A 25,782-nucleotide genomic window follows, 5' to 3' on the forward strand; every position below is an offset into this window, starting at 1 on the left:
CACTATAATATATGGTGTAGCCGCTCTTCTCCAGGAAACCAGTCCCTGTCCAATGCATCCCTTGCAACGATGTTACATAAGCCTTATATTGTGACAGGGTATCGGCTAGCTGTTCAACAAGATTCGGAATGTACAGAGAGCGCACGTTCTATGAGAAAATGTGCAAATCGTTAATCCGTTGTCATTGCCGGGTTCGTCGTTGTAAAATCCATCCTGTCCGAGGATCCTTTCGTGCCTTCGTAACAAGTTGTTTTCCAAGTAGGGTTGTCAGTCCTACCCAAGCCCCAACCTGGAGGACCAGTTGGTACATTTTGTCTCATTTTTAGGCGCGGGAGACTTGGCTTCATCCTTCTCCGTCTGCAGTTTTTCATAAAGAAAGAACCCTCTGCGATCACCACGTGGAGGGGGAGATAGAGTTTGATAGTAGAGGTGTTGGTGTTGGTTCAGTAGGCGTGGATACCAATCCACGTTTCGCCCTGGTACCTATATACTACCCTTTGACCGCCATTCAAATAAATAAAAAACCTTAAAAAGAAAAGCGAAAGTGTCACCATGGACTCCGTCTTTCTTATCAGTTCACTTTATACATATGATGATGACGTCATACACGCTCTAGAATGCAGTAAAGTTACATGAAATCCAATATTTTGACTTCCAATAACTTTGTTAATAATAATTGGATTGCGTTCAAACTTACAGAATTATGTCTTATATTATCAGCTACACTGCTGCCAAATTTTGTGTTTCTAGGATTAACTTGAGGGGGGTTAAATTTCTAAAACAAGGTAATATACTATTATAATCTTTATTTGTGCAGATATCGGAATGAAATGTATTTTGAGACCTAGATTTCGTTTAGTTGAATCAGTGTAACTTTTTTTCAGATTTTTCGATTGGTTAGATTCTGAGAAAAAGACCTGTTTCACTTTTTGGAGCACAAATTTTGAAAACTCAATTCCCTATATTTCATCTAATATCAGAAATAAGTTCGCTGTTTTAGAAAGTACTAATCGAGCCCTTTCATTTGATGCCCGATATGACCATACTCTGTGAAAAAACGTACACCCCCCTTTCGCACAAAATTATGTTTAACACTGTAGTTACCGAACGACTCAGAATATTGAAAAATCACTTTGCCCAAATCTCGATATGTCCAAAAAGGCCATTTGCATAGCATGTGATTTAACGACGGAAGAGGCTTAGTGCGCAAGTCGATTATGGCAGATTTGTTTTCATTAGGCTGGCTGGAGAAAACAACAACAAAAAAGTAAGAAAAAAATAATTTTTCAAATAGGGTTTTATACTCGTAGGTATCTATGAAAATTACAGATTTTGTCCACACTTCATAAAAACTTAAATATAATACAATTATTCTACCTTTTTTCCGTTAGCGAATATCTGTTACTTTTTTGGCAATGATTACGATAGAGCAAAAATTACTGCCTAGTAGGATTTTTCCTTATTCCTAGCAATAATTAAATTTTTATTAAACTATTTTTTTCATTATACTTGGAACTCAATCGTTAAATTACATTAATCATTAGGTATATCACTGATAACTTTTTGTCTTACCTATACACATGTTTATTTAAATTATAAATACTTCCATACACCAGCTCTCCTTATTTATGATAGTCTACCGTGGTTTTAAACTCGCATAAATGAACATTACTAAAAACTTGATTGCATACTTTAAAACGCCTTTTTACACTTCTCTTCGAAATTACGCTATAACAAGTGGCTCGTCGTCTGCAAATCGAGGTACTTCTTGATGATGATGATCGTCATCGTCAAAAGTATCTCCAATTCGCGTTGCACCAGTTTTTGTATCGTAGTGCGAATTGGCAAACCGCGAAAACGAGTTTTGTAACCGTTTATGACGTTGTATCAGGTAAAAAATGATGCCCAAGAGGATGATTACGATTATTAGTGGCACTGAAATCCAACTATATGATGATGATGGCATTGTGCGGGAGAACCAAGCAGCATCTGGTTGTATCTCTACACTTTCTGTTTCAGAAATCTGTGATTGATATCCATCTGATGTTTTGATTCGCATGCCAAATGTAAAGACTTTGCCGGCAGCGCTTGTACCTCCTAGGTGTTCAGGATTAACAAGAATAGGTGGAGTACTTGCATAGAACTTGTTGACGATGTCCAGCGGCTCCGTCGAACGATTTGACCATAATCCAGAGTAAATGATGAGTTCATATGTGAAACTGAAATGTTAATAAAAGATACATAATGTTAATATAATATATATAATGTATGCATAGAATCTCATATTTACAATTGTAACTTTGTTAATAAACCTAGATTTCCCAATTTGGCTTGAATCAATTGATTTGAAATGATGCAAAAATCCTTCGAATAAGTAAACGTAGAAATGCTCGCGCATCTATTCTGTACAAAAAAACTCCAAAGTATTTTCTTTTTTAGCCGCACTGGCTTATTAAGCGGGGATGAGAACTGAACTGTTTGCCAGCCACTGAAGAATTGGAATCTTTTTTCTTGAAAGGACTCTTTTGCTTTCTTCTGAAAAATAAAATCATCAACGAATAATTGTTCCACGTGTTCAATCATTAAGATTTCTAGAAATTCGTAATACTTTTTCGAATTCATTGTTACTGGAACCAAACCAACCTCACTCATGCCACTAGTCGCAAATTCAACCCTCATTCTGACTTCGTCTCGTTTTTCAAGTTTCTTTAATCACAGAAAAGTACTTTTCTCCATTCTTCGTTCAATTCTCGGCACTTTATAAATTTTTCTTTGAGACTGATTAACACTTTACCGACCGGAAGCTTATTAATAGGCTTTTTGTCGCCGACGCTTACCGATCGGTTGGCCATTAATCGGTTTTTCATCAATGACGCTTATGCATGGTTGCCATGGGGATAAACAAACAATATATCTATTTTGGAATATTAATAATAATGATAATTATTGGCGCAACAATCCAATCAGGGATTAGGATCAGGGCCTCGAAGTTTGTTAAAGTACTTCATTCAAGACAGTAACGAAATACTACAGAATTACAGTACCCTATAAGAGGACATGTGGTCAGCATTGCATTCGCTCGAAGTTATTACCCTGATTTGAGATTTGAACCCCAACCTTCCGTACGACAACCTTGTGCTCTGACTACTTAGCTATCCGGACTATAGTATCCAAAAAGGAGTTGTGAGAGAGGGTTTCTTTGACGAACACCAACGGAGACACGAAGCGGTATCCGCCATAATTCGAACTTTACTTTTCGGATCGTGGTAGAGTGATTTAACCCAGCGTTTTTCTGGTACTAGTATTGCCGCAGAGCATACCAAATGAGTTCGTTTGGTATATTATGTAGCATTAACATCATGAAAATATATATTCTGTTAACTCTAATAATATAATAGAAAGCGGACATTGTCTGATCATGCAAAACACAGTCAACGCCAAAGAAGTCGGGAAACCAGAAGCTGGGCGCTTCAGGTATGAAAAGTTTTGTTTGCTTCTTGTGTGAGTATATTTGAGTGTAGAAGTATCCCATTTGTACGTAGCCCGTTAAGAATATGCATTTAGCATGTCAGATTGAATACTTCGGGTTGTAAGTTTACACGGTAAAGACAACTTTGAGTTACTGTAACTTTGTTACTAATAGTATGATTTTGATCAAACTTGAAGATAATATGCTTCATATTATATTTTATACTACTACCGACTTTTATAACTCTGAGATAAACTTAAGGAGGGTTTTACTCAATTTTACCAAAAATATGGTAATATACTATTATTAACTCAATTTGAACAGATATCAATATGGAGAGTATTTTGAGGCCTGGGCAGCTTCATGATTTTTTTTTCAGATTTTTCGGTAGGGTAGTTTCTGAGAATGGGTCCGTTAAAGAAATCATCACTTTCCACCCCTCCCACTCCCCGTCTTTTAATTAAATCTCAAAACCAAAACCGGCTTCGAAAAGTACTAATCGAGACCTTTCATTTGATACCCCACATGACTATATTTGGTGAAAAAAATTTACACCCCCCTTTTACATGTATGGGGACTCCCCCTAAATCTCAACGTAGAAGGATACCACTCACTGCATGTTCGGGGGTCCACAGGTCCCACCTTCTCCCCAAATTTCGTGTCAATAGGTGTAGCCGTTTCTGAGAAAAGTGCCTGTGACAGACAAACGGACAGACAGACGGACAGACAGACGGACAGACAGGCAGACAGACAAACATTGAACCGATTTTAATAAGGTTTTGTTTTGCAAACGAAACCTTAAAAAGAGAGTCCGCGCCGCGGTAAAGTGTTAAAGTATTAAGATTTCACTTTTTGTGCTTTTCTTAAGAATCAAACTTTCTTCCCATTCACAAGCTGGGTTGGCTGGTCGTGATCGTTCTCGCCATTTGGTTCCATCAAATGCCTCATCTGTATGTAGTCGCAAGGCTTTTAAATCCCCATCAAGCGTATCAAACCACCGTTGTTTTGGCTGGTCTTTTGATCGCTTACCATCGACTTCGATGTTCAGACCAATCTTGGCAAGTGAATTCACGTTAGCGCGAATTAACTGAACATACCATCGAAGACGGCTCTCTCGCAATTTTTCCACGATCGATGCACCCCATCCTCATTTCAGATGTAATCAAAGCATGTCACGGAACATACTCGTCTCCATGACCGCAAGACGCCGTTTATTGTCTTTTATAATCGGCCAGCACTCAAAACCATAGAGACCGAAAGGACAGACGACATAGCGGTAAATTCTAGATTTGAGACGTTCGTTGATACGTCGATCACGAAGACCACCAGTTGCAGAACATCATTTCATCCAGGTTGCGTTAATGCGTGAAGAATTTCATAACGCAGTTCTCCATTGACTGATAGTATTGACCCGAGGTATTTAAATCGCTCAGTTCTGGGCAGGACACTGCCGCTGACAGTGATTGTGCCGATTTCTTGGGGATCGGTCGTGAAAAATTCAGCATAAAACAATGTATAGGCCGCTGGACGTTGGATGTCCCGTGTGACGACGGCATTGCGCTCGACCGAGATTATTACCCTGACTTGACTCGGGTACTTATTTACGGCAGAGTCGACTGGTATCCGACATCAAATTATGATACAAATTAAACTACTACCACTGAAATTTGAACCGCGATCTTCCGTACGACAGCCATGTGCTCTAACCACTCAGTTATCCGGACACCGGATAGGTACTTTATCAGTGACAACTCAGTCATTTGTAGACCGTGACATATGGACTGCCGCATTATCGTGCATAAAGATTACCTTAGCCGATCGAAACTGCCTCAGCTACGGCAACAAGTTTTGACGCAATTTCGTTGATAGTGTCCGTACTCGGACTGGTTTACGTAAAAACTTGAAACTTCGAAAACCGCCTTCAGTTGAAAACCGGAGGTTTTCGTAATCGGAATCCTCACACGTAATTTTACACACACACACAATTACACACACTATTTCCGTGGATCCGTATCACTGGATTGCGTAGCACTCAACACTGGTTATGCCACTTTAATAATAATATTTTATTTCGCAGTTAATATTACAACTTTATTGCACAACTAAAATAAACCATTTGATGCAATTTGAGGCGTATTTATAACAACCGGTATCCTTCTGGTTCTGCATCTGGACTGACTCTGTAGTTTCATGAAGTAATCCAATCGCTTATTAATAGAACTAATTCTTAACATAATTTTACTTTTTCCAAAGATTAGCTTATTGTCTAGTATTTTTTCTGAAGTAAAATGAAATATTATTGAAAAAAAATTACAGAGGAAAGTCGTGAAAAAAACGATGTTGCCTCATTAGGAAGGCGTATAAAGAAGAGAAAGCTATTTCTGGGTGCAACATTATATGAGGAATTTAATGAGGAGGTTGGTTAGGGTAACATCAATGCATTTAGTATTGCCTGCATCATAGATGTGTTAACTTGAAAGAAAGTGTACAGTGCGCGCAATTTCTAGATACGCACACCATATATTGCTCATTGTGACTATATAGAAGCCTTGAGAAATATAAAGTTTATACGATAGTAGTATATAGTGTGTGTGACTATATATAATAGAAGCCTTGAGAAATATAAAGTTTATATATATAGTGTGTCCTGTGTGGAGTTGCCAAATCTCCCATCAGGCGCGTCCCTTCGTGCGGATAAGGGAATGCTCGGCGAATGTGTCATGGCCATGCACATGCACGCATCCGGAGATGTGCGTGTATGGGCATGTTTATGCGCAGGCCGGGTAGGTGGGAAGTAAACGCCCACCCGTGGATAAAAATTGGCTATGGGAAGGATACCCAGAAATAAAACCAAACATGGAGGAGCAGAAGAAGAATGAAGTTACGGTGCAGGGCTTCGGAAACCCAGTGCCGGCGGTTTTTGGGAGTGAGCAAGCGGGCTCCCGGCCGTCGATATCCAACGACCGCAGTGCCTCAGTAGTGGGAACCTTGGCTACTGTGGCATCTAATGTTACAAGCGTGCGGGAGGAACTTGAACTGGCTCCAGTGATGGATCCGTTCAGAAGGAGCTCGATTTTTCGCAGATCCCCTCCCACACGGGCACAAGCCCCCACGTTCGCTACCCCCAGTGGGAAGCGTATAGCGGGAGTCTTCGATGAGGAAGAATCGCTGACGCCGATTCACCCGAGCGATGTTTTGGACAATGATCAGTCTGGAACTGCCTTTACTGCCCTCGGTAAAAAGATCATGGAGCTGTGTGAGTTCATAAAGGAGCGCAGGAACATTCACCAAAATATAAGGGCCATGATAAGAGGCATCCGTTTGACGTACGGCAAGGCCCAGGATGAACGAGTAGGGAAGTCGCCGATTGGAAAAGTGAACCAGGCAACTCAAGTAACGCCGGTTCAAAACACAAAAGGGGAGAAACCGGGGAAGAGGCTGCGCGAGAAGCTGAATGACTCAACAGGCCAGCAAACCCCGAAAAGAAGAAAGGACTCAACTCCCAAAAAGGCGGAGTTCATGAAAATTATGTCTGAAGCTACCAGGGAAAGTACTGCAGTGGCTACCTCGAGAAAAGGGATCGAACCTTCAAAGGCGGATGCGGAAGCTTGGAGGAAGGTAGCACCGCGGAAAAGAAACTATCGGAGGAAGATTAGACCGGAGGTGATTTTCATTTCCAAACGAGGCGAAAGGTCATACGCCGACATACTCAGGAAAGTGAAGGCAGACCCCGAACTCACCAATTTGGGAGACAACGTCAGCCGTATTAGACGGTCGCAGAAGGGAGATCTTATGTTGGAACTTAAGAAATCCAAGGATGTAACCGCGGACAAATTCTTAAGCCAAATCGGGAAGACTTTAGGGCAGGAAGCTGACATAAGAGCTAGCAGGCCGGAGATCACTATAATCTGCAAAGATATAGATGAAATCACGACGAAGGAGGAGGTTCGCGAAGCGTTGGAGAAACAGTTCGATCTTGCCGGACTACAAGAGTCAGCGGTAAAAACTCTAAGGAAAGCCTATGGGGGAACACAAACCGCCATCATCAGCCTACCAGTGGAGAACGCACTCAAACTGTTAGCAGCAGGGAGAGTGAGAATAGGCTGGGTTATGTGTCGCCTTAGGGAACAGGTGGCGTTAAAACGGTGCTTTAGATGCCTTGGCTTTGGTCACATTGCGAAGTCATGCACTAACCCAAATGACAGGTCAAAGCAATGCAGGAGATGCGGAGTGGAGGGCCACATCAGCAAGGACTGCGGAGCTGACCCAAATTGTCTACTGTGCAAAGGAAAGGAGGGTGTGGACCATCGGCACATTGCAGGCAGCAGCAGGTGCCCGGAATACAGGAGAACCCTTAGCACAAATCGCAGATGAGGTTGATACAAATCAACCTCAACCACTGCGAGGCGGCGCAGGATCTACTCGCGCAAACTATCCGCGAGAAAAACATCGATGTGGCCATACTAAGTGAACCATACCGAAACCGCGGTGGTAGCGTTTGGGTCAAAGACCAGACGGGCCAAGCAGCGCTGTGGACTTGTGGAGAACAAGCCTTCCAGGAAATAATGGAGCACCCGGAGGAGGGCTTCATCAGAGCGAAGGTGAAGGGCATCCACATCTACAGCTGCTATGCTCCACCCAGCGCTACACTCGTCGAGTATGAGCGGATGCTTGCTGCTCTTGTTTTGGATGCAAGAGGACGTTGGCCGATCATAATAGGAGGCGATTTCAATGCGTGGGCTCTTGAATGGGGCAGCCGGATAACTAATGTGAGGGGACGTGTTCTCCTCGAAGCATTCGCGGAGCTGGACGTGGTACTGGCGAATGTTGGGTCTTCGTACACTTTCCGGGGAAGGGGTCTGGGGTCTATAGTGGACCTGACATACGTGAGTGCCACTTTAGCCAGTAGAATCGCTTGGCATGTCAATGAGGACTATACTCACAGCGACCACCAGGCAATCTGCATAGAGATCAAGGGCGGATCGAGCTCGAAAAAGAGTTTTCGCAAAATGCCGGGTGGTATGCTTGGCTGGACAGTGAAAGCGTTCGAGGGGGACACGTTTTCCGCGGTGCTCAAATCCGACATATCCCTGAATGGTACGGCTGGAGAGAAAGCCACCCAGATCACTCGATGGGTGACGGAAGCATGCGATGCAACTATGCCCAGAAGGCGATTGCTCCCCAGTAGGCAACCCAACTACTGGTGGAACAATGAAATCGCAAGTTTGCGAGCCGCATGTTTTCGGGCAAGGAGGCTTTGCCAGAGGCTCAGGGGAAAACCCGGTGGCGACGGTCGAGAGGAGGCACACAAGCAATTGCGTGGCCGCCTAAAGGAAGCCATTCGGAGGAGCAAAAAGAACTGCTTCAAACAGCTGTGCGACCATGCCGACATAAACCCTTGGGGCGAGGCTTACAGAGTGGTGATGAAAAGGCTGCAGAAATCACCCCAGGTGACCTGTCCGCGCCTCCTGAAACAGATTGTTACCACTCTGTTCCCTCACCACGAAAATAGGGGAAGACAAGTTTTTGTCCAACCAAATGACGGCATAATACCGCCTGTAACTGTGGAGGAGCTGCGGGAAATATGTGGTAGGTTCGGTGACAACAAGGCCCCAGGTTTGGATGGCATCCCCAACCGAGCTTTGAAACTGGCAGTGAAGACTAGGCCCGACCTTTTCGCCAACACCTTCGAAGCGTGCCTAAAAGAAGGAATATTCCCTGCCCAGTGGAAAACGCAAAAGTTGGTGTTGCTTCCGAAGCCTGGCAAGCAACCTGGAAACCCAGCGTCGTATCGTCCTATCTGCCTGTTGGATACAATGGGGAAGATGATGGAGAGAGTCATCTACAACAGACTCCTGCCCATCGTCGAAGCCAACAATGGTTTGTCGGAACGCCAGTTTGGTTTCCGACGCGCCCACTCTACGGTGGACGCAATTGGCATGGTGGTAAACCTGGCAAAAGGTGCACTGATTTCTGGCGGCTGCTGTGCCGTGGTGGCGTTGGATGTCAAAAACGCATTCAACTCGGCCAACTGGAATAGAATTAAAGGGGCGTTGGCTGACATAGGTGTCCCCGGATACTTAGCGAATTTGGTGGAAAACTACCTCTCAGAGAGGACTCTCTGGTATGGGACGGATGAGGGCCCCAAAGAGTACATTGTCACAGCCGGGGTACCACAGGGATCGGTACTTGGTCCCCTGTTGTGGAATATCATGTATAATGGGGTGCTTGCTCTTCCCGTCCCAGAGAGGACTACGATTGTCGGCTTTGCTGATGACCTAGCTGTGGTTGTTGCAGCAAAACACCCAGAAGATGTGGAGGTTTACGCAACGGAAACAGTGAGAGCGGTAAAGTCCTGGCTAGAAAAGGCTGGGCTGACCTTGGCGGACGCGAAAACGGAAGCGGTCTTGATAACGAAACGCAGGAAAAATAATACTGTAAAAGTGGAGGTCGGTGGACATACGGTCGTATCAAAGCCGGCTATCAAATACCTGGGGGTAATAATTGACACCAAATTGAGTTTTAGGGAGCACCTAGAGTATGCGTGCCAAAAGGCAGCCAGTGCCACCACGGCACTTGCAAAAATGTTGCCAAATATTGGTGGGCCGAAACATTGCCGGAGGTTGGTGCTAGCCGGAGTGGTGCGCTCCATCCTGCTCTACTCGTCGCCTGTGTGGGCGGAGGCGCTTGCAAACTCTCAGAGACGGAAGCAGGTGAACTCGGTTTACCGGCGGATGGCTTTGAGGGTTTGCAGTGCTTTTAGAACCACATCAGATGAGGCAGTATTGGTGGTGGCAGGCATGATCCCGGTTGACATTCTGGCCAAAGAAATGAGTGTCCTGTACAATGCAAGACATATGGAGGGGCATGCACAGCGTAGAAATGCGGCAAGGTCAGAGTCGCTTGATCTCTGGCAACGCAGATGGGACGAGTCTGCGAAAGGTCGGTGGACGCACAGGCTCATTCCCAACATTAGGGTGTGGCTTGAGCGAAAACATGGGGAGACCAACTACCACATTACCCAGTTCCTCACGGGACACGGTGGTTGCTACAGGCAGTATCTGCACCGCTTTGGGTTGGATGATTTTCCGAACTGTCCCAGATGCGATGGCATACCGGAGGATCCGAAGCATGTGATGTTTCACTGCCCACGATTTGCGATGGAGAGAAGGAGCTTAAACCAGGTGCTGGGCAGGAGCGGGACCCCGGAGAGCTTAGTTACTGAGATGCTGGAGTCCGAGGAGAAGTGGCTTGCGGTTAGCTCCGCAATCATCCAAATGCAGGAGGAGTTGCTGAAAGAACAAAGAAGGAGGAAAGCTGCAAATAGGAGAAGGATGAGTGCCTAAGAGCAAACCTACCCCGCGAAGTACCTCAATGGTGGTCCCGCGGGGCTGGGGCTGGAGAGACCGGGGGTGATTTTTAGTGGGTGTGAATCCCACACGCGCCCGCTGTTGTTCCGCCGTTCGGGCGGCGGAGCTGCGGCGGACGTGTCTTTCTAAGATTTTCCACCTCCGTGTACGCACAAAAAAAAAAAAAAAAAAAAAAAAAAAAGTATATAGTGTGTGTGACTATATAGAAGCCTTGAGAAATATAAAGTTTATACGATAGTAAGTTTAGAATAACAAAAAAAAATTACCAAATTACATTTTAATTTTTTTCAAATTTTAAATTTCTATATACGTACTTGCACTTTTAAGCTTGTTGAAATAAATAATCGCATATTGATTAGTTACAAATATTTTGTTTTGCCCGCATTGGACCTTATGACTTCGAAAATTCGATTTGGCGTTGAGGCTATTAAATTTTTAAAGTATTTTCTTCGATTTGGCCTCCGCATTCTAAAATTTTTTTCTCTAACTCAAGTACGGAGCTAAATTGGCGTCCATTCGCATGGACTTTCCTTGAAAGTATCCACCATATATTTTCTATGGGGTTAAGATCAGGATTTCGATGTGACCACTACAAAATTTTTATTTGTTTGTCATTTAAAAATGATTTCGTGTATGCAGAAGCGTGTACCGAAGCGTTGTCATCTGGCAAATTCCAGTCAATGTAATTATTCTCATCTAAATGCGGCATCAAAATGGCTTCCAGAAGCTCAGTATAAATTACTGAGTTCATTTTGGTTGGTATGATTCCCTGTCGAAGGTTACCGGGAAAAGAAAATGCCCCCCAAACCATAACACTGCCGCCTCCATAGTTGCGACTCATTCGAGGAGCTTCATTTTTAAGGTTTTGTGTAAACACAAAACCTTATTAAAATCGGTTTACCGTCTGTCTGTCTGTCTGTCTGTCCGTCACACGCATTTTTCTCGGAGACGGTTATAGCGATTGACACCACATTTGGTAGAAAGATGGGAACTGTGAACGCTCACGCATACAGTGAGTTACATCCTTTTACGTTGAATTTAAGGGGGGGTCCCCATACATGCAAAAGGGGGGTGTAAAATTTTTTTTCATCAAATATAGTCATGTGGGATATCAAATTAAAGGTCTCGGTTAGTACTTTCCGAAGCCGGTCTTACTTTCGACATTTCTTGGAAACGTGGGGAGTGCGGGGGGTTGAAAGTGATCATTTCTTTAAAGGGGCCATTCTCAGAAACTACCAAACCGAAAAATCTGAAAAAAATCAGGAGGCTGCCACTATATGGTGCCTTGGCTCCGAAATACCTTTCATACCGATATATGTTCAAAGAAAGTTAATAATAGTATATTACTATAATTTTTTGTAGTTGGCTGGAAACCCCCCTTAAATTCATCCTAGCGGCACGAAATTCTGCAGTGATGTAGGCTATAATGTAGAGCATGATCATACCAAGTTTCATGGAAATCGCACTATTACTAACAAATTTATAATACGTCGAAGTTGTTGCTTCTTTGAAAATTGAAGACTATCAATGTCAATATCACCCGAAAGTGGACATATGCATATATTACGTGCTACGTACTAAGAAATACACAAAACCTTTCGTGCCTGAAGCGTCCAGCTTCCGGTTTCCCGACTTGTTTTAGATCGTGCCAAAATGCCCTAAATCCAGCTGAGCCATAAAGGTTGAATTTCTTCTCATTCGAAAAAATTACTGCCTTCCATTCATCTTCCCATTTCATCCACAATCTAGCAAATTTGAGACAAGCCTTATTATTTGCCGGCGTTAAATGAGGAGCTTTAGCAAGCTTTTTATATTTAATGCTGTTATAAGCATGGAAAATCTGTCGCACCCGTCTCTTTTTAATAGGAAGAGGTAATTTGGACATGATCTGGAACGAACCAAAGTTTATTTCTAGTAGCTTCCTCCTTAATCAGGGCGATTTCTCTTTTCCCGACTTTTTTACTTCTACGCGAATGCTTTTTTGTACCGTATTTTACCTTTAATCTAAACACATTCCGCACAACTCCGTCGAATCTACCGATTTGCTTCAACATCGCTCTCATTGTGCAGCCCGAATCTTCCATTCTGGGAAGTTGGCCTTTTTTTCTTCGATTAACACTTTTCCACGATTCATCGCTATAATCTAAGCTAAAAAAGTTAAAGTTAAGGACTGTTTTACGCAGAACACGTCACACCTTATTCCAAAAAAAGCTTTTAAAAAGTAATTTTATAGACGTTTTAGCTACCTGCGTTTATAGAAATTGCGCCCTTGCAAATGATTGCTTTCGACCAGAAGCAAAATATCATCAACATTTTCCAGCTGAACTATATGCCGCTGTCATAACCAATTCTCAGGAAACTAAGGAACTTATATTCCCTTCAATTGTTGCACACAATCTTCGCATTCTATGCGTTTTCTAAGAAAAAGAGGAAAAATGTAACTGCGTATATAGAAATTGCGCTCATTGTACGTAAGCACATCATTTGTCGGATTGCTGCATAATCTCAGCAGCTGCTTTTTGCGTCCACTGAGTCTTTCGATAGATAAACAGAGGGTAATTAGCAAAACTGTTTCACTCACTATTCTATGGATGAGAATGTGTTGAAGATATGATAAATGACCTGGTAGTTACAGCTGTGTTTTTAGGAAAAGTATACAAAGATGGATAAAAACTTTTCATTCAAACTTGCATCCAGGTATTATATATAGTAGACTGATTTTTTTTTAATTGTGGTTGTGTCGCATTTCATTTCTATTATGAATTTTGTTTTTCCTCGAAAGACGATTGTTTCTCAGTTCTGAGGTTGAGGAGGAGGAGGAGTTTACACTTCTAGAAGTAATCATGCAAAATGGAAATTGACTAATTGCAAATTCTCTTCGAAGAGCACAGTGGTTTTCTTTTCTTCACGTAGCTCAGAAGAAGCATACATATTTGCGGAAGAGAGTGAAAGATATTAACATTTGGTAAGTGAGTCTTTGATGCCAAACAAAGTTGAAGGATTGAATGTCTAGTAGGCATGCGGTAGATAGTAAATTGAAAGTGTGGGATGATGTTTAAATTTAGTGTCATATGTAGTAACCGCGGCTTCGCGACGGGAGCGGAATCTCATTCGGCTCTTTCTTAATTAATTTGCTTAAATAATGCATTTCATAATGTGCAATTACCCTAATGTTCGCCGCAGATTGCACATTATTGAATGCATTCGGGTGAAATAATCTTGATAGAGGCGAATGATTTGCCGCATCCGCATGCGTTGCCACAACATGAACTGAACAGAGTTCAAGGCAATGTAGCGGCAAGTGAAGTAGTGCTGGGTTGAGGAAGAAGTCGAAGGCCAGAAGAGTGATTGGATTTTTTTGGTTGGCGAGGAGATTGTGGAAAGAAAAAATTAAAGGGGATTGTGAAAGGACGTGAACAGCGCGAACCCTTTGTCGTCTCCGTTCCAGACAAAACAAACCTCCGGGACTACCTCGAAAACCAGCCGTGTTGTGGTTTAAATTAATACTGACGGCAGAAAATTATAACATTCGTGGAAATAAATTGTTTCAACAGAAAACAGTGGAAGAAAGGCGGCTGCAATTTGAAGAGCGCGAACCCTTTGTCGTCTCCGTTCCAGACAAAACAAACCTGCGGGACTACCTCGAAAACTAGCCATGTTGTGGTTTAAATTAATATTGATGGTAGAAAATTATAACATACGTGGAAACAAATTGTTACAACGAAAACAGCGGAAGAAAGGCGAAGAGGCGGCTGCAATTGATGTAACATTTTCGGGGAGGCTTACCCGCGACAAACCATTCATCTAGCCGGATTCGGTAGTGTGTTTTCGCAGCCCGATCGGAAAAATCTCCGCGCACAGAATTTGCAGAAATCACCGAACCCAAAGAGGTTTCTTTTTTATTATAAAAAAAGAAAAGAAAAATATAAACAATTGTAAATTTTGTTTAGCAATTCCTTATGTTCTTAGTTTTCTTCCCGCCACAGAATCAGCCACCACGCCGAGCTCGGAGTATTAATAGCAAATGTAAGTGTAAAGTTTTTTTTAAATTTCTTTTTTGTGGTTTTTAATTTAATTTAATTTTGTTTTATTTTTTTATGATAATTTTTTTTATATATTTGATTTTTTTGGTGAATAATAGTACATTATGGATTCTGATTAATTCTTGAGTGATTTGAGGACTTCCTCCCTCTTTCTTCCTGCTTGTTCCCGCAGAACCTGTTCAGAGACATCCTCAAAAAGACAACTGGCCTGAGGGTGTCAAGGAAGGGTGGCAACCTCAGGGGCCGCGCCTCATTCAAGATCTGAGGCGGAAGAGGCAATAATCGGGACTGTGATCCGTTGTGGATCTTCCCCCCTTGATCGCGGCACTCGGGTCCGGAGGCTTAACCTACACGCGCGCGGTTGAGCCGTTTTTTTTTATTTTGAATTTTAGCTCGCGTTCTAGTCGTTATTCGTTAGGCCGTCGCGAATTCCCTTGTATTGTCTATTTTAGAATCCGGTTAGGACCCACGCATCGGAGTAGACACGTTAAGGGGGTCATCCCGTGTGTCGGATTCGCGGAATCGAATTTTTGTTTTGCATCAATTGTATCTAAATATAGTGTAGAATATATGGGCAAAGCGTTTTTTTGATATTCGGAGTCGTTCGGAAATTATAGTGTTAAACACGTGATAAGTCACATGCTAGATTTATGTCGCCGTAATAAAGCTCGTATTTATCGGTCCAAATGAGGACAAAAAGACAAGAAGACAAAAAGGACAAAAATTGAAGCCAAGCTGTACATGTGTTTCTTCAAGAAACCTAAGGTTTATGGACTAGGTATAGTAGATTAATGGTCAGTTAAGGTTTTATGGCTAAAAATCGCATTCTACTTTTTAAAGGCGTTTTTCTCAAAACCGCATGTTCAAAATCGGCCGCCACCATAGCCCAAAATCTATCAAACGAAATTCTTTGAAATTTTCACCACTTATTCAGAACATTATATTTCTACGGTCCGCAAACTAGGATAATTGCGATTCATTCAGTAGTTTTTTTTATTCATTGAAAAAGCCTTAAAAAACACCAAAATTCAAAAAAAAAGTTTAACAAAGCACCAACAATTTAGTTTTTAATATTTTTTAATAATCCTAGTTTGCGGACTGTAGTTAAGTCTGTACGCTTAAATGTCGTTTACTTCTTTCCTCTAAGATGATCGCAGCGCCATCTAGCGTGGCAGCAGAAAAACACCTTTTTTGGAGATGAGTGTATAAATTGGTCTGTATTTCAATAACAAACTATATGATCGGGCTGGAAAAATTACTATGGACGCTCAAGATATTAATAAATCTATGGTGAAAAATTCGTATTTGTATCTTTATCCAGCTCTTCACAAAAAAAGCCAAAAAAAGACGACCTTCACACGGGATGACCCCCTTAATTTTGTAGTAATGAAGCGTGAGCGATCAAAGCGCTCAAAGGACCAGATCTGTTACTATAGATTTTAATCTTGGAATAGCGGACTTCCTTGTAGTCAACAGTTGTTTAAAAAGGAAGCTGTATTATACCATGGTAACATAGATTTCCTCAACCATTTAATTGTTTCCGATTGCTGATGCAGTTGGTGTACCATCCTCTGATCTGCTGCCTTCGGCTGTATACTGTATAATTTGCTGGCCCAACAGGAATATTTATCGATTTCGCATTACAGAAGTTCTGACGGCCTGATGCCATAAATTATGAGTTTGTAGTCTGAAGACTAAATCAACATTATCCAAAGAACTACTTAAATAAAATTCACTTACTTCTAATGCTCTGATTGTAATGGGACTTGCTACAAGCGATGCAGAATAAGAAAAAAAGACAACAAATCGTTTTCGGTTTTGTGCTTTCTTTATGTAAGGAACTCTTGATGCACGTGTTTTCATTCGTAAAATTCAAAATATTCCCTCTATAGGGAATATATGACCCAAAATATGACCTCATACATTTCCAAATTCAAACATATGTACATTGCGTTCATAAATGATGAGACCTTGTATAGAAAATGCATTTATCCAATTTTTTTTTTTAAATCCGTTAATATCATGTAGGATTCATTAGTTTCAAAGTGTCCTTTTTTCAACCGTTCATAAATGATAGGAACACAAGGCAATTTTAGTTGTTTGTGTAATTTTAATGTGAAGATTTTGGAATCATGTTTATAATATATTTCAGTAGACTTTTGTAAAAAAAAAAAGTGGGAAGAAAAAGTGCACCAAATAAATTTGTTCTTAGAAAGGGCAACTATGAAGTTGTTCACTTTTGGCGGTCACCCGCAAGTCCGAAGTTATCATTAAAAGGCGAAAATTTTTAAATGCAATACAAATGCAACAAAGGTGTGTCGTAGACTTCGTAATGAATTTGCTCCTCACGTTGGACCTGTGTCAGCTTGGAAAACTCTAAATCTCTACAAGATGAGAAAGTTCAAAACGCCAATGTTAAAGCCGAAATATTACAAAATTAAAGCAAATTTCCCAGATTAAAAAAGATCAAATATATATCCTATATATTTTAAATTTTTTGCGCTTAGATTAACTGGTCCGATAAAAGACGGTTTGCCTTCACGGTTCAAATGGATTAAAAAGTTATTAGAATGATTTGAGGAAAAAAGGCCCAATTCCGGTGACGGGACTGTTATAATTTGGGAAGCTTTTTCGGAAAGTTGATAGCTATGCCGTTCACCGGTGTCCGAATCAATTCAAGATGCTACCAACGAAATTGCGCCAAAATTTGTTGCGTAGCTGAAGTGGTTTCGATCGGCTAAGGTAATCTTTATGCATGATAAAGCGGCAGTCCATACGTCACGGTCTACAAAAGACTGACTTGTCACTGATAAAGTGCTTATCCTGAGTGGCTAGAGCACAAAGCTATCGTTCGGAAGGTCTCGGTTCAAATCTCGCTAGTGACAGTGGGATTTGTATTGTGATCTGATGTCGGATACCAGCCAGTGATTCAAATCAGGATAACGATTTCGGGCGAACGCAATGCTGACCACATTGCCTCCTACAGGATACTGCAATTCTGTAGTGTACCGTTACGGTCTTGAATGAAGTGCTCTAACACACTTCAAAGCCCTGATCCAATATGGATTGTTGCGCCAACGATTATTTCCGAGTTGTGACAATCTCGGCAGATGTCGGATTTTACCTAATACTAGCATTAAGTGCTAAGCATTTAGGCTCGGACGACCACACTTACTTAAAAACTAAAGTGACACTGGTGGTGGTGGCCGGTGGTAGGTCAATGGGAGAATCCTTCGAGAACTCCCCGCAACATCGAGCACGTATGTAGAACGATGTACTTCTGCATCGTTTGAACCAGACTGTGCGAAAGTCCCAGAGCATCAACGGAAGCGGCGAGGGATTTAGGTACAATACCTGTAGCTGACAATATTATGGGAACTACAACCACCCGCTCGAGTCGCCAAATTTCTTTGATTTCCCGAGCCAGTGGCTCATAGTTCACTTTCTCCATGTATTTCCGTTCAATTTTGCTATTATGGGGGATAGCAACATCAATAATAAAGTCTTGTAAACTAACAGTACGTCAGGCTTGTTATGGGGAATATGGCGATCAGTCAGAACTTGCCGGTCCCAATATATGCTGTAAGCAGAACTATCAAGTACTGCTCGCGGCTCATATCGGTAAACCGGACATGTTCTCGTGATCAGCCCATGCTTGTATGCAAGGTTTTCATGGATAATCGTACATACAGCATTATGCCCGGTGGTGTATTGCCCTTCGGTGCCGTAACAGTATAGCCAGAAACTAGATAGTCCAAAGTCTCTAAAGCCGAGCCACACATTCTGCACTGATCGTTCTCCACCCGTTCTTTCATGATGAGCTTTTTATAAGCTCTGGTGGCCACCATGCTGTCCTGAGTGGCACACATGAACTCCTCCGTCTCAGCAAAGAGCTCCCCAGAACACAGCCATCTGTTCGACGACTGCAAATGGACAACTGGCTGCCAATGACAATTCATGTGTTTACTGCATTGCCTTCGACTTCAGATATCGATCCGCTATTGATTCGACTCCACCCCATTTGAAAGATCGATCCTTCAAGTTAAGTGACCTCACCGAGTGTACCTATCAGAAACAAAACTTTTTTTGGTGACCCCAACGTGATCGGCCGATCATAGCATTAAACGGACACGAGGTGAGTTAACAACTTTGTCGAATTATCCTAGCCAATCATGGAGGCGATACGTGAAAAAGTGAATAATCTCACTCACCAACAAGATGTGACCGGCCAGGATATTCAGCGTCTTTTAAGTAACTACCGGAAGGATCCGGTAGCTCGTAAGACAAAGGAATATCTCACGACGAGATTGGAACAATTGGAAAATCTCTGGACAGCCTTTTCGGAGAGAAATGAAGAGCTTAAAAAATTAGCGCATTATGTTCCAGATCATCCATATTTCGAGAAACAATATTTCTCTTCAATGCAGCGCGAGTACACCAAGTACAAGGATGACATAGCAGAACGCCTTCAGGGTTTGGAAGGTACGTCCAAGATGAATATCGATTTTGGTAAATCAACCACGGATGCCTTGGATACAAGGGCCGCCAGGGCAGTAAACGATGCCCAGAAAAATCTTTCCAGCGATGTCGTGGTACTAATAAGGCAACAGGAATCAAAAATATGGGCTGTGGAAAATATCATTAGCGGCATCGACACAATTGAACGAGCACAACCCAAATTATACTACGAACTGAAGACAGCTACTTTATCAAAGTACTGGAAAGAGTTGCGTCAAGACCATCAGAATATATGGCAATATTCCAGCGATGCAAAAGAGTTAGGGTACAACGAGGAGAATTTTCTCAACCTCGAAGAGCGAATTCAAGACACCTTAATATTTCTCGCTGAATGCGGTTCGAAGCAAGAACCTAGCATAGCTCCGGCTACAAGGGCCTTTCCAAGCATCGACTTACCACTTGTAACAACTCCTACCTTTGACGGCGATTATGCACAATGGCAATCCGTCCACGACTTATTCCGCCATTATGACATTGCGTGGACAACGCTAACAAACCGCTACAGCAATCAACGATTGATGGTAGCCACGCTATTGGATAGGCTCACACAGCAGTCGATGATTACTTCGGACTCCTCCAGTGCTGTGAAAAAACTTCATGACGTTACGAAGGAATGTCTAGCAGGACTCAAGAACTTTAATATCAATATAGCGAATTGGGATCCCATTTTATTACATATTTTACTGAAGAAGTTAGACAAGGTTATGCACGCCTTATACGAACAAACTTTGACTTCACCACGAGAACTGCAGCCGGTTGATGCATTTCTCGCGTTTTTGGAGAAGGCGCTTTCAGTCGTTAGAGGCCTTGTGTGGCGACAAGAGGAGTATGACTCAAAACAAACCTACAAACCGAACCTCGGCTTTAATATTCACAAAGGACAGCCAACCTTTACAGTGTAAAAACTGCAAGGGAAGCCATCGAATCTACGCATGTGAAGGCTTCAAAAATTGTCCATCTGGGATCGAGTAGCCAAAATCAAACAGCTGAAGTTATGTTTGAAGTGTCTACGCGAGGGACATCCAAGTGCACAGTGCAGTGCTAGAAGTTGCCTTAAATGTGGCAAGAAGCACAACACTCTACTACATATGGACGCCAACAATCAAGACAAAACATATACCATATATATATAATACCCGGCAACATTCAGCTTGCCGATCCTCATTTTGACCGGGAAGGGCGTATTGATCTACTTCTCGGAGCTGACATCTACTGCGAACTATTAGCTACATTGCGGATGCGGCTATCAAGGAACATTCCATTACTGCAAAACACGGTCTTTGGCTGGATAATTGTTGGAAGGGTTGCAACATCCTATCAGAAAGAGGTTACATGAGCAGATAGAGCGTTTTTGGAAATTGGAGGAACCAGAATCTACAGAGAACCATGTCATGACAACACAAGAAATAAAGTGTGAAAATCATTTTGCTCAAACCATGAGACGAACGAACAATGGAACATTGTGAAACTGCCTTTAAAGGTCGATCCAGCAAAACTCAGCAAATCTAGGGACAATGCAGAGAGGCGACTTTTCAAATTAGAATGGAGACTAGCACGAAACCCAGAACATCAACTTCGCACAATCTTGCAATCGGCGGGCTTTAAGCTTCGAAAGTGGGGTGCAAACAACAAGAATCTTTTAAACAACATTCCTGTTGAGGATGAGGCATTCCAACTGGACATAACGCAAGAAAGGGAGGAAAACGTAAAGATACTAGGATTAGTTTGGACTCCTAAGCCAGATGAATTTCAAATTAGATGCCCATACACGGAATCTAAGAAAGTAACAAAGAGATCAACGCTATCAGATATCGCCCATCTGTTCGATCCGCTAGGATTGATGGCACCAGTTACAGTTACTGCTAAAATCTTCCTTCAAAGGCTGTGGAGCCTCAAAATAGTTTGGGATAAAGAAATTCCTTTAGAACTACAGGCGGAATGGTCAAGATATTATAATGACTTGCACGGGCTGAATCAAATTAAGGTACCTCGTCACATATTTGGAGGGAAAGTACCTGAAAAAATACAGTTACATGTCTCTTCGGACGCTTCGGAAAAGGCGTATGGTGCAGCAGTATATTAACGAGCTATTCAGTCAGATGGGGTTCGCACAGTTCGTCTTTTATGTGCAAAATCGAAGGTGGCACCATTAAAACAAGTGACCCTACCAAGATTGGAATTGTGTGCAGTAAGGTTAGCAGCTGAACTCGTTCATCGGCTTAAACGGGACATAGAAATTCCAGACTATAATTCCTTTTACTGGACCGACTCCGAAATTGTCCTAAATTGGATCAATGCGGAAGCATTGTCATTTTATACGTTGGTGGCTAATCGAGTCGCTGCTATACAACAAAAATCCTCACGCAAGCAATGGAGGCACATACATTCAAAGGAAAATCCACAGATTTGGTATCGAGAGGTGTCGCTCCTGGAAAACTGCAGAATTATGCCCTCTGGTTCTATGGGCCTATAATTCTTCATGGGACTGAAGAGTGCTGGCCGGAAAGGTTTCATAGTGTAGATACCAACTTGGAGAAAAAACGTTCAAAAACGATATTGGCCATGGTGAAGGACTCAATTTCCCTTATCAATCAAATCGACCATCAAAACTCTTTTCAACGACTGCAACGCGCAGATGACTACAGTTCGTTAGGAATGCACGAACAACGAACCACAAGGAACGAGAAAAATCGCTCTTAACTGCAAGCGAAATGGAGGAAGCCTTGCGAGTAATAGTAAAGGAAGGTCAATGGAATGTGTATCGAGAATCCATGCAGCAATTAAACAACAGCGATCCATTGAGCAGTCTGCATCCATTCTTAGATGAATTCGGACTTTTGAGAGTCGGCGGCTCGAAGCTTCAAATTTAACTTATGATACCAAACACCCGATCATCCTTCCTTACGGCCATTACGTAACTCGATTGATTTTAAATGATCTGCACCATAATCATCTTCATGCTGGACCACAAGCCTTATTGGCAATAGCGAGACAACGATTTTGGCCTATCAAGGGCAAAGCAGCCATCAGATCTATCGTGCAGAACTGTATGAAATGCGCAAGGGCGAAACCAAAACTCATGACGCAACTCATGGGAAACCTGCCCGCCCATCGAGTACAACCAGCCACACCATTTACGAATACTGGTATCGACTTCGCCGGCCCTCTATGGATTCACTTTAAGGGGAGAGGCAATCGTCCACAAAAGGCGTACCTTGCTGTTTTTTGTTGCTTTGCAACAAAGGCGGTGCACCTGGAACTAATGACGAATCTAACGACATAAGTCTTCATCAATGCACTGAAACGTTTCATTGGGGGTAGAGGACATTGTCGAAATCTATATTGCGACAATGCAACTAACTTTGTGGTCGCCAAAAATCAACTAGCAGAATTAAACAAAAGCATATACGGGGAACAATCCCAGGAACAACTGATCAATTTTTGCACACCCAAGAGTATTGATTTTCATTTTATCCCACCAAGATCGCCACATTTCGGTGGCCTGTGGGAGGCGGCAGTAAAATCTGCCAAACACTTTTTAATCAGAAACATGTCCCCAGCAAAACTTACGTATGAAGAAATGGCAACTTTAATAATCGAAGTCGAGGCTATTTTGAATTCAAGGCCACTGACACCTCTATCATCCGAGGCCAGAGACCTTGCGGCATTAACCCCAGGCCATTTCTTAATTAGGGAACCACTAACGAACCCAGTTGATGTACACGCCCAAACAGTCCTACCGCAAAGATGGAAGGAAATCAACGACATAAAGAATAAATTCTGGCAAAGATGGTCAAGCGAATATTTGTCGGAACTGCAACAGCGTCAAAAATGGAAACAGAGTTGCGAAAACGTAAAACCTGGAATATTGGTGGCTATCAAAGAAAATATTCCTGTTCTGCAGTGGAAATTGGGGCGAATAATAAAGGGAATAAAAGGTTGAGATGGTCTAATAAGAATAGTAGAGATCAAAACACCGTCAGGAGTCCTACAGAGAGCAATTCATAACTTAGCACCGTTACCGGTAGAACCGAACGACACCGAAGACTCCTCGCAGCAAAAACCCCCAGTTCCACCAAGGGAACGGATTGTAGATACCAGCACACAAACTCAGAAGCAACTCGATGTTCAAGAGCGAAGAAGAAGAGAATTTCGCACTCCCCAGTAAGCCTGCTACGGTGGACTAGTTTAATCGTGCTCGTTCTATCCAACCCAGCACGGATCACCCCTTTCTAATCTGCACCAGGTATCTACTTCGAAAATTTAGGAGCCGCCCACTTGATCTTCAACGATTGGAATTTGATAGTCTATTACAACCTCACATCATACTGGAAGAACATGGATAACCTACAAACAGGAATTGTGAGACTTCACAATATTTGCAACCAACTACACAACAATAACTCCTGTTTAACCACCACAATGCAGCTTAGCCATCTCTTAGGCGATATAGCAGTTAATAACGAACTGTTACGGCCATTCAATAGCGAGATGTCACGGAGACATAAAAGAGGAGCTCTAAATATCGTTGGTAACCTTGCCAACTCTCTCTCCGGAGTACTCGATTCTTACTTTGCTACAAAGATGGCAGAAACTATAAAGAACTTAAAGGGGAACGACGAACATCTCCTGCAATTAATGAAAAACCAGGCGTCCATCGTTGACTCCACGGTCAATGTTATGATGAACTTGGAGAAATCAACCCACAAATCGATGCAAACTCTAAATGCAGCTCTCAACCATAAGGCCACACAAACAAAATAGCCAAGTGTGGGAGCAAGAAGTGATGCAGACCTTTTCATCAGCAGCCTTGCAGCTCTTATTATCAGTCAACCACTATCAAAAGGTATAAACAAGTTTACTAGACGTCCTTATTGACACACATCATGGAAAATTTAACCCGCAATTGTTGGCACCACAACAACTACAACAGAAATTATCCAATATCAAGGAGGAAGTACCCCCACATTTACGGGTGCTAACTAAATCGAACGATATACTAGAGCTGTATAATATCATGACTATTGAAGGACGCATCATTGCAGAGCATATTATCTTCCGATTAAAACTACCATTAATATCGGTCAAAAGTTTCAAGCTATTCTATATTCTTCCTGTGCCTATATCTGCTAATGGAATCGTCACTGCAATCACAACAACGTTACGTTATCTAATCGTTAATTCGGATTGTGACCAGTACTATCCGATGCCTGATCAGGAGGTGGAGCACTGCCATCGGACTCAGAAGTTGAACTACGTCTCCAGACAACGGCATCCCCTATATCGGATAGGATCGAAAGTGAATGCATGTGAAATGAGCTTCATCAGTCACATTCCTTCCAAAGAACGATGCAAAATGTCCAAATTTGACAACCCACCACGATGAATCCAGTTGCCAAACACCAACCGTTCTTCGAAGACAAGGAGATAAACATAGGCTGTGGCACAACAGTTACTCAAATGACTCTATCAGGAAGCGGTATCATTGAACTACGTGAAGGTATCACCATAAGAGAAGAATCACTAACTATCCAAGCACATCAAGTATTTCCAAGCATTATTAACATTTCATTTACACCAATTCAGAATCTTACCGAAATCGTTTTGCCACCACATAGCAATTAAGTAACGACGAAGGCATAGGGGAATCCCTTCTAAGAAATTTAACAGAACTGAAGATGGATTTATACAACTTGCAACAACGGGAGCATCCAGCGACTACCATACTATCTAAGGACGTTCACCATATCACTGTCGTCTACATTTGCCTCGGTGGTATTCTAACAGTAGTAATTTACCTTTATTGGAAACACAGATGTAGGACCTCTCGTAACACTAGTACGAAACCGATACCTCTACCTAGGAATCTTTCAACCGCAGTTTTCACGATTGCGATCGATCCAGAATAACGGTTGACCTAACGCTTAACGGAGGGGAGGATGTTCAGGCAGCAGTCAAAAAAAGCCATCTGCACGCGCATCCAATGCATGCAAAGAATGTTTGCATATCAAAGGTGATATCGCATGCACGCGTACATGTAAGCAATTTGTAATTTTTCTACATAGCAAGTAAGCATTTTGTATACTTTTGATATCAGCATTTAAGCGAGATCAATTAATCAAGAATTCAGTGTATTTTCAAGTCCCGAAGAACTAAGCCTTTTATTCTTCTCCAGTGAGGCTGCTGGAGACTTCGAAAATTTGAAAAAAATATACTCGACTGGACTGATTCGGTGTTCCACCCAATTAAGAAAGACAGACTCATTCGGTGTTTCACCCAATGAACATACTGACAGAGTTGAAAAACGAACTTTACTTGGTTTTAACTTGAGCAGGTGTTCACCTGATCAAGGAGAAAGACCCGGTGTATCACCGAGTGGACC

At 42.3% G+C, this 25,782-nt stretch overlaps 1 protein-coding gene across 1 annotated transcript in view; it reads right to left on the bottom strand.

Moving 5' to 3' along the window:
* Positions 1 to 1,279: 1,279 nt before the first annotated feature.
* Positions 1,280 to 25,782, bottom strand: part of LOC119654261 (sortilin-related receptor-like) — a 144,386-nt gene continuing 119,883 nt past the window's right edge. Inside the window, exon 9 of the mRNA XM_038059526.1 lies at positions 1,280 to 2,219. Coding sequence (XP_037915454.1) covers positions 1,724 to 2,219 — 496 coding nt within the window. The 3' untranslated portion in view covers positions 1,280 to 1,723. The remainder of the gene's footprint in view (positions 2,220 to 25,782) is intronic.

The sequence above is a fragment of the Hermetia illucens genome, chromosome 4, assembly GCF_905115235.1.
Source record: "Hermetia illucens chromosome 4, iHerIll2.2.curated.20191125, whole genome shotgun sequence".
NCBI lineage: Eukaryota > Metazoa > Arthropoda > Insecta > Diptera > Stratiomyidae > Hermetia > Hermetia illucens.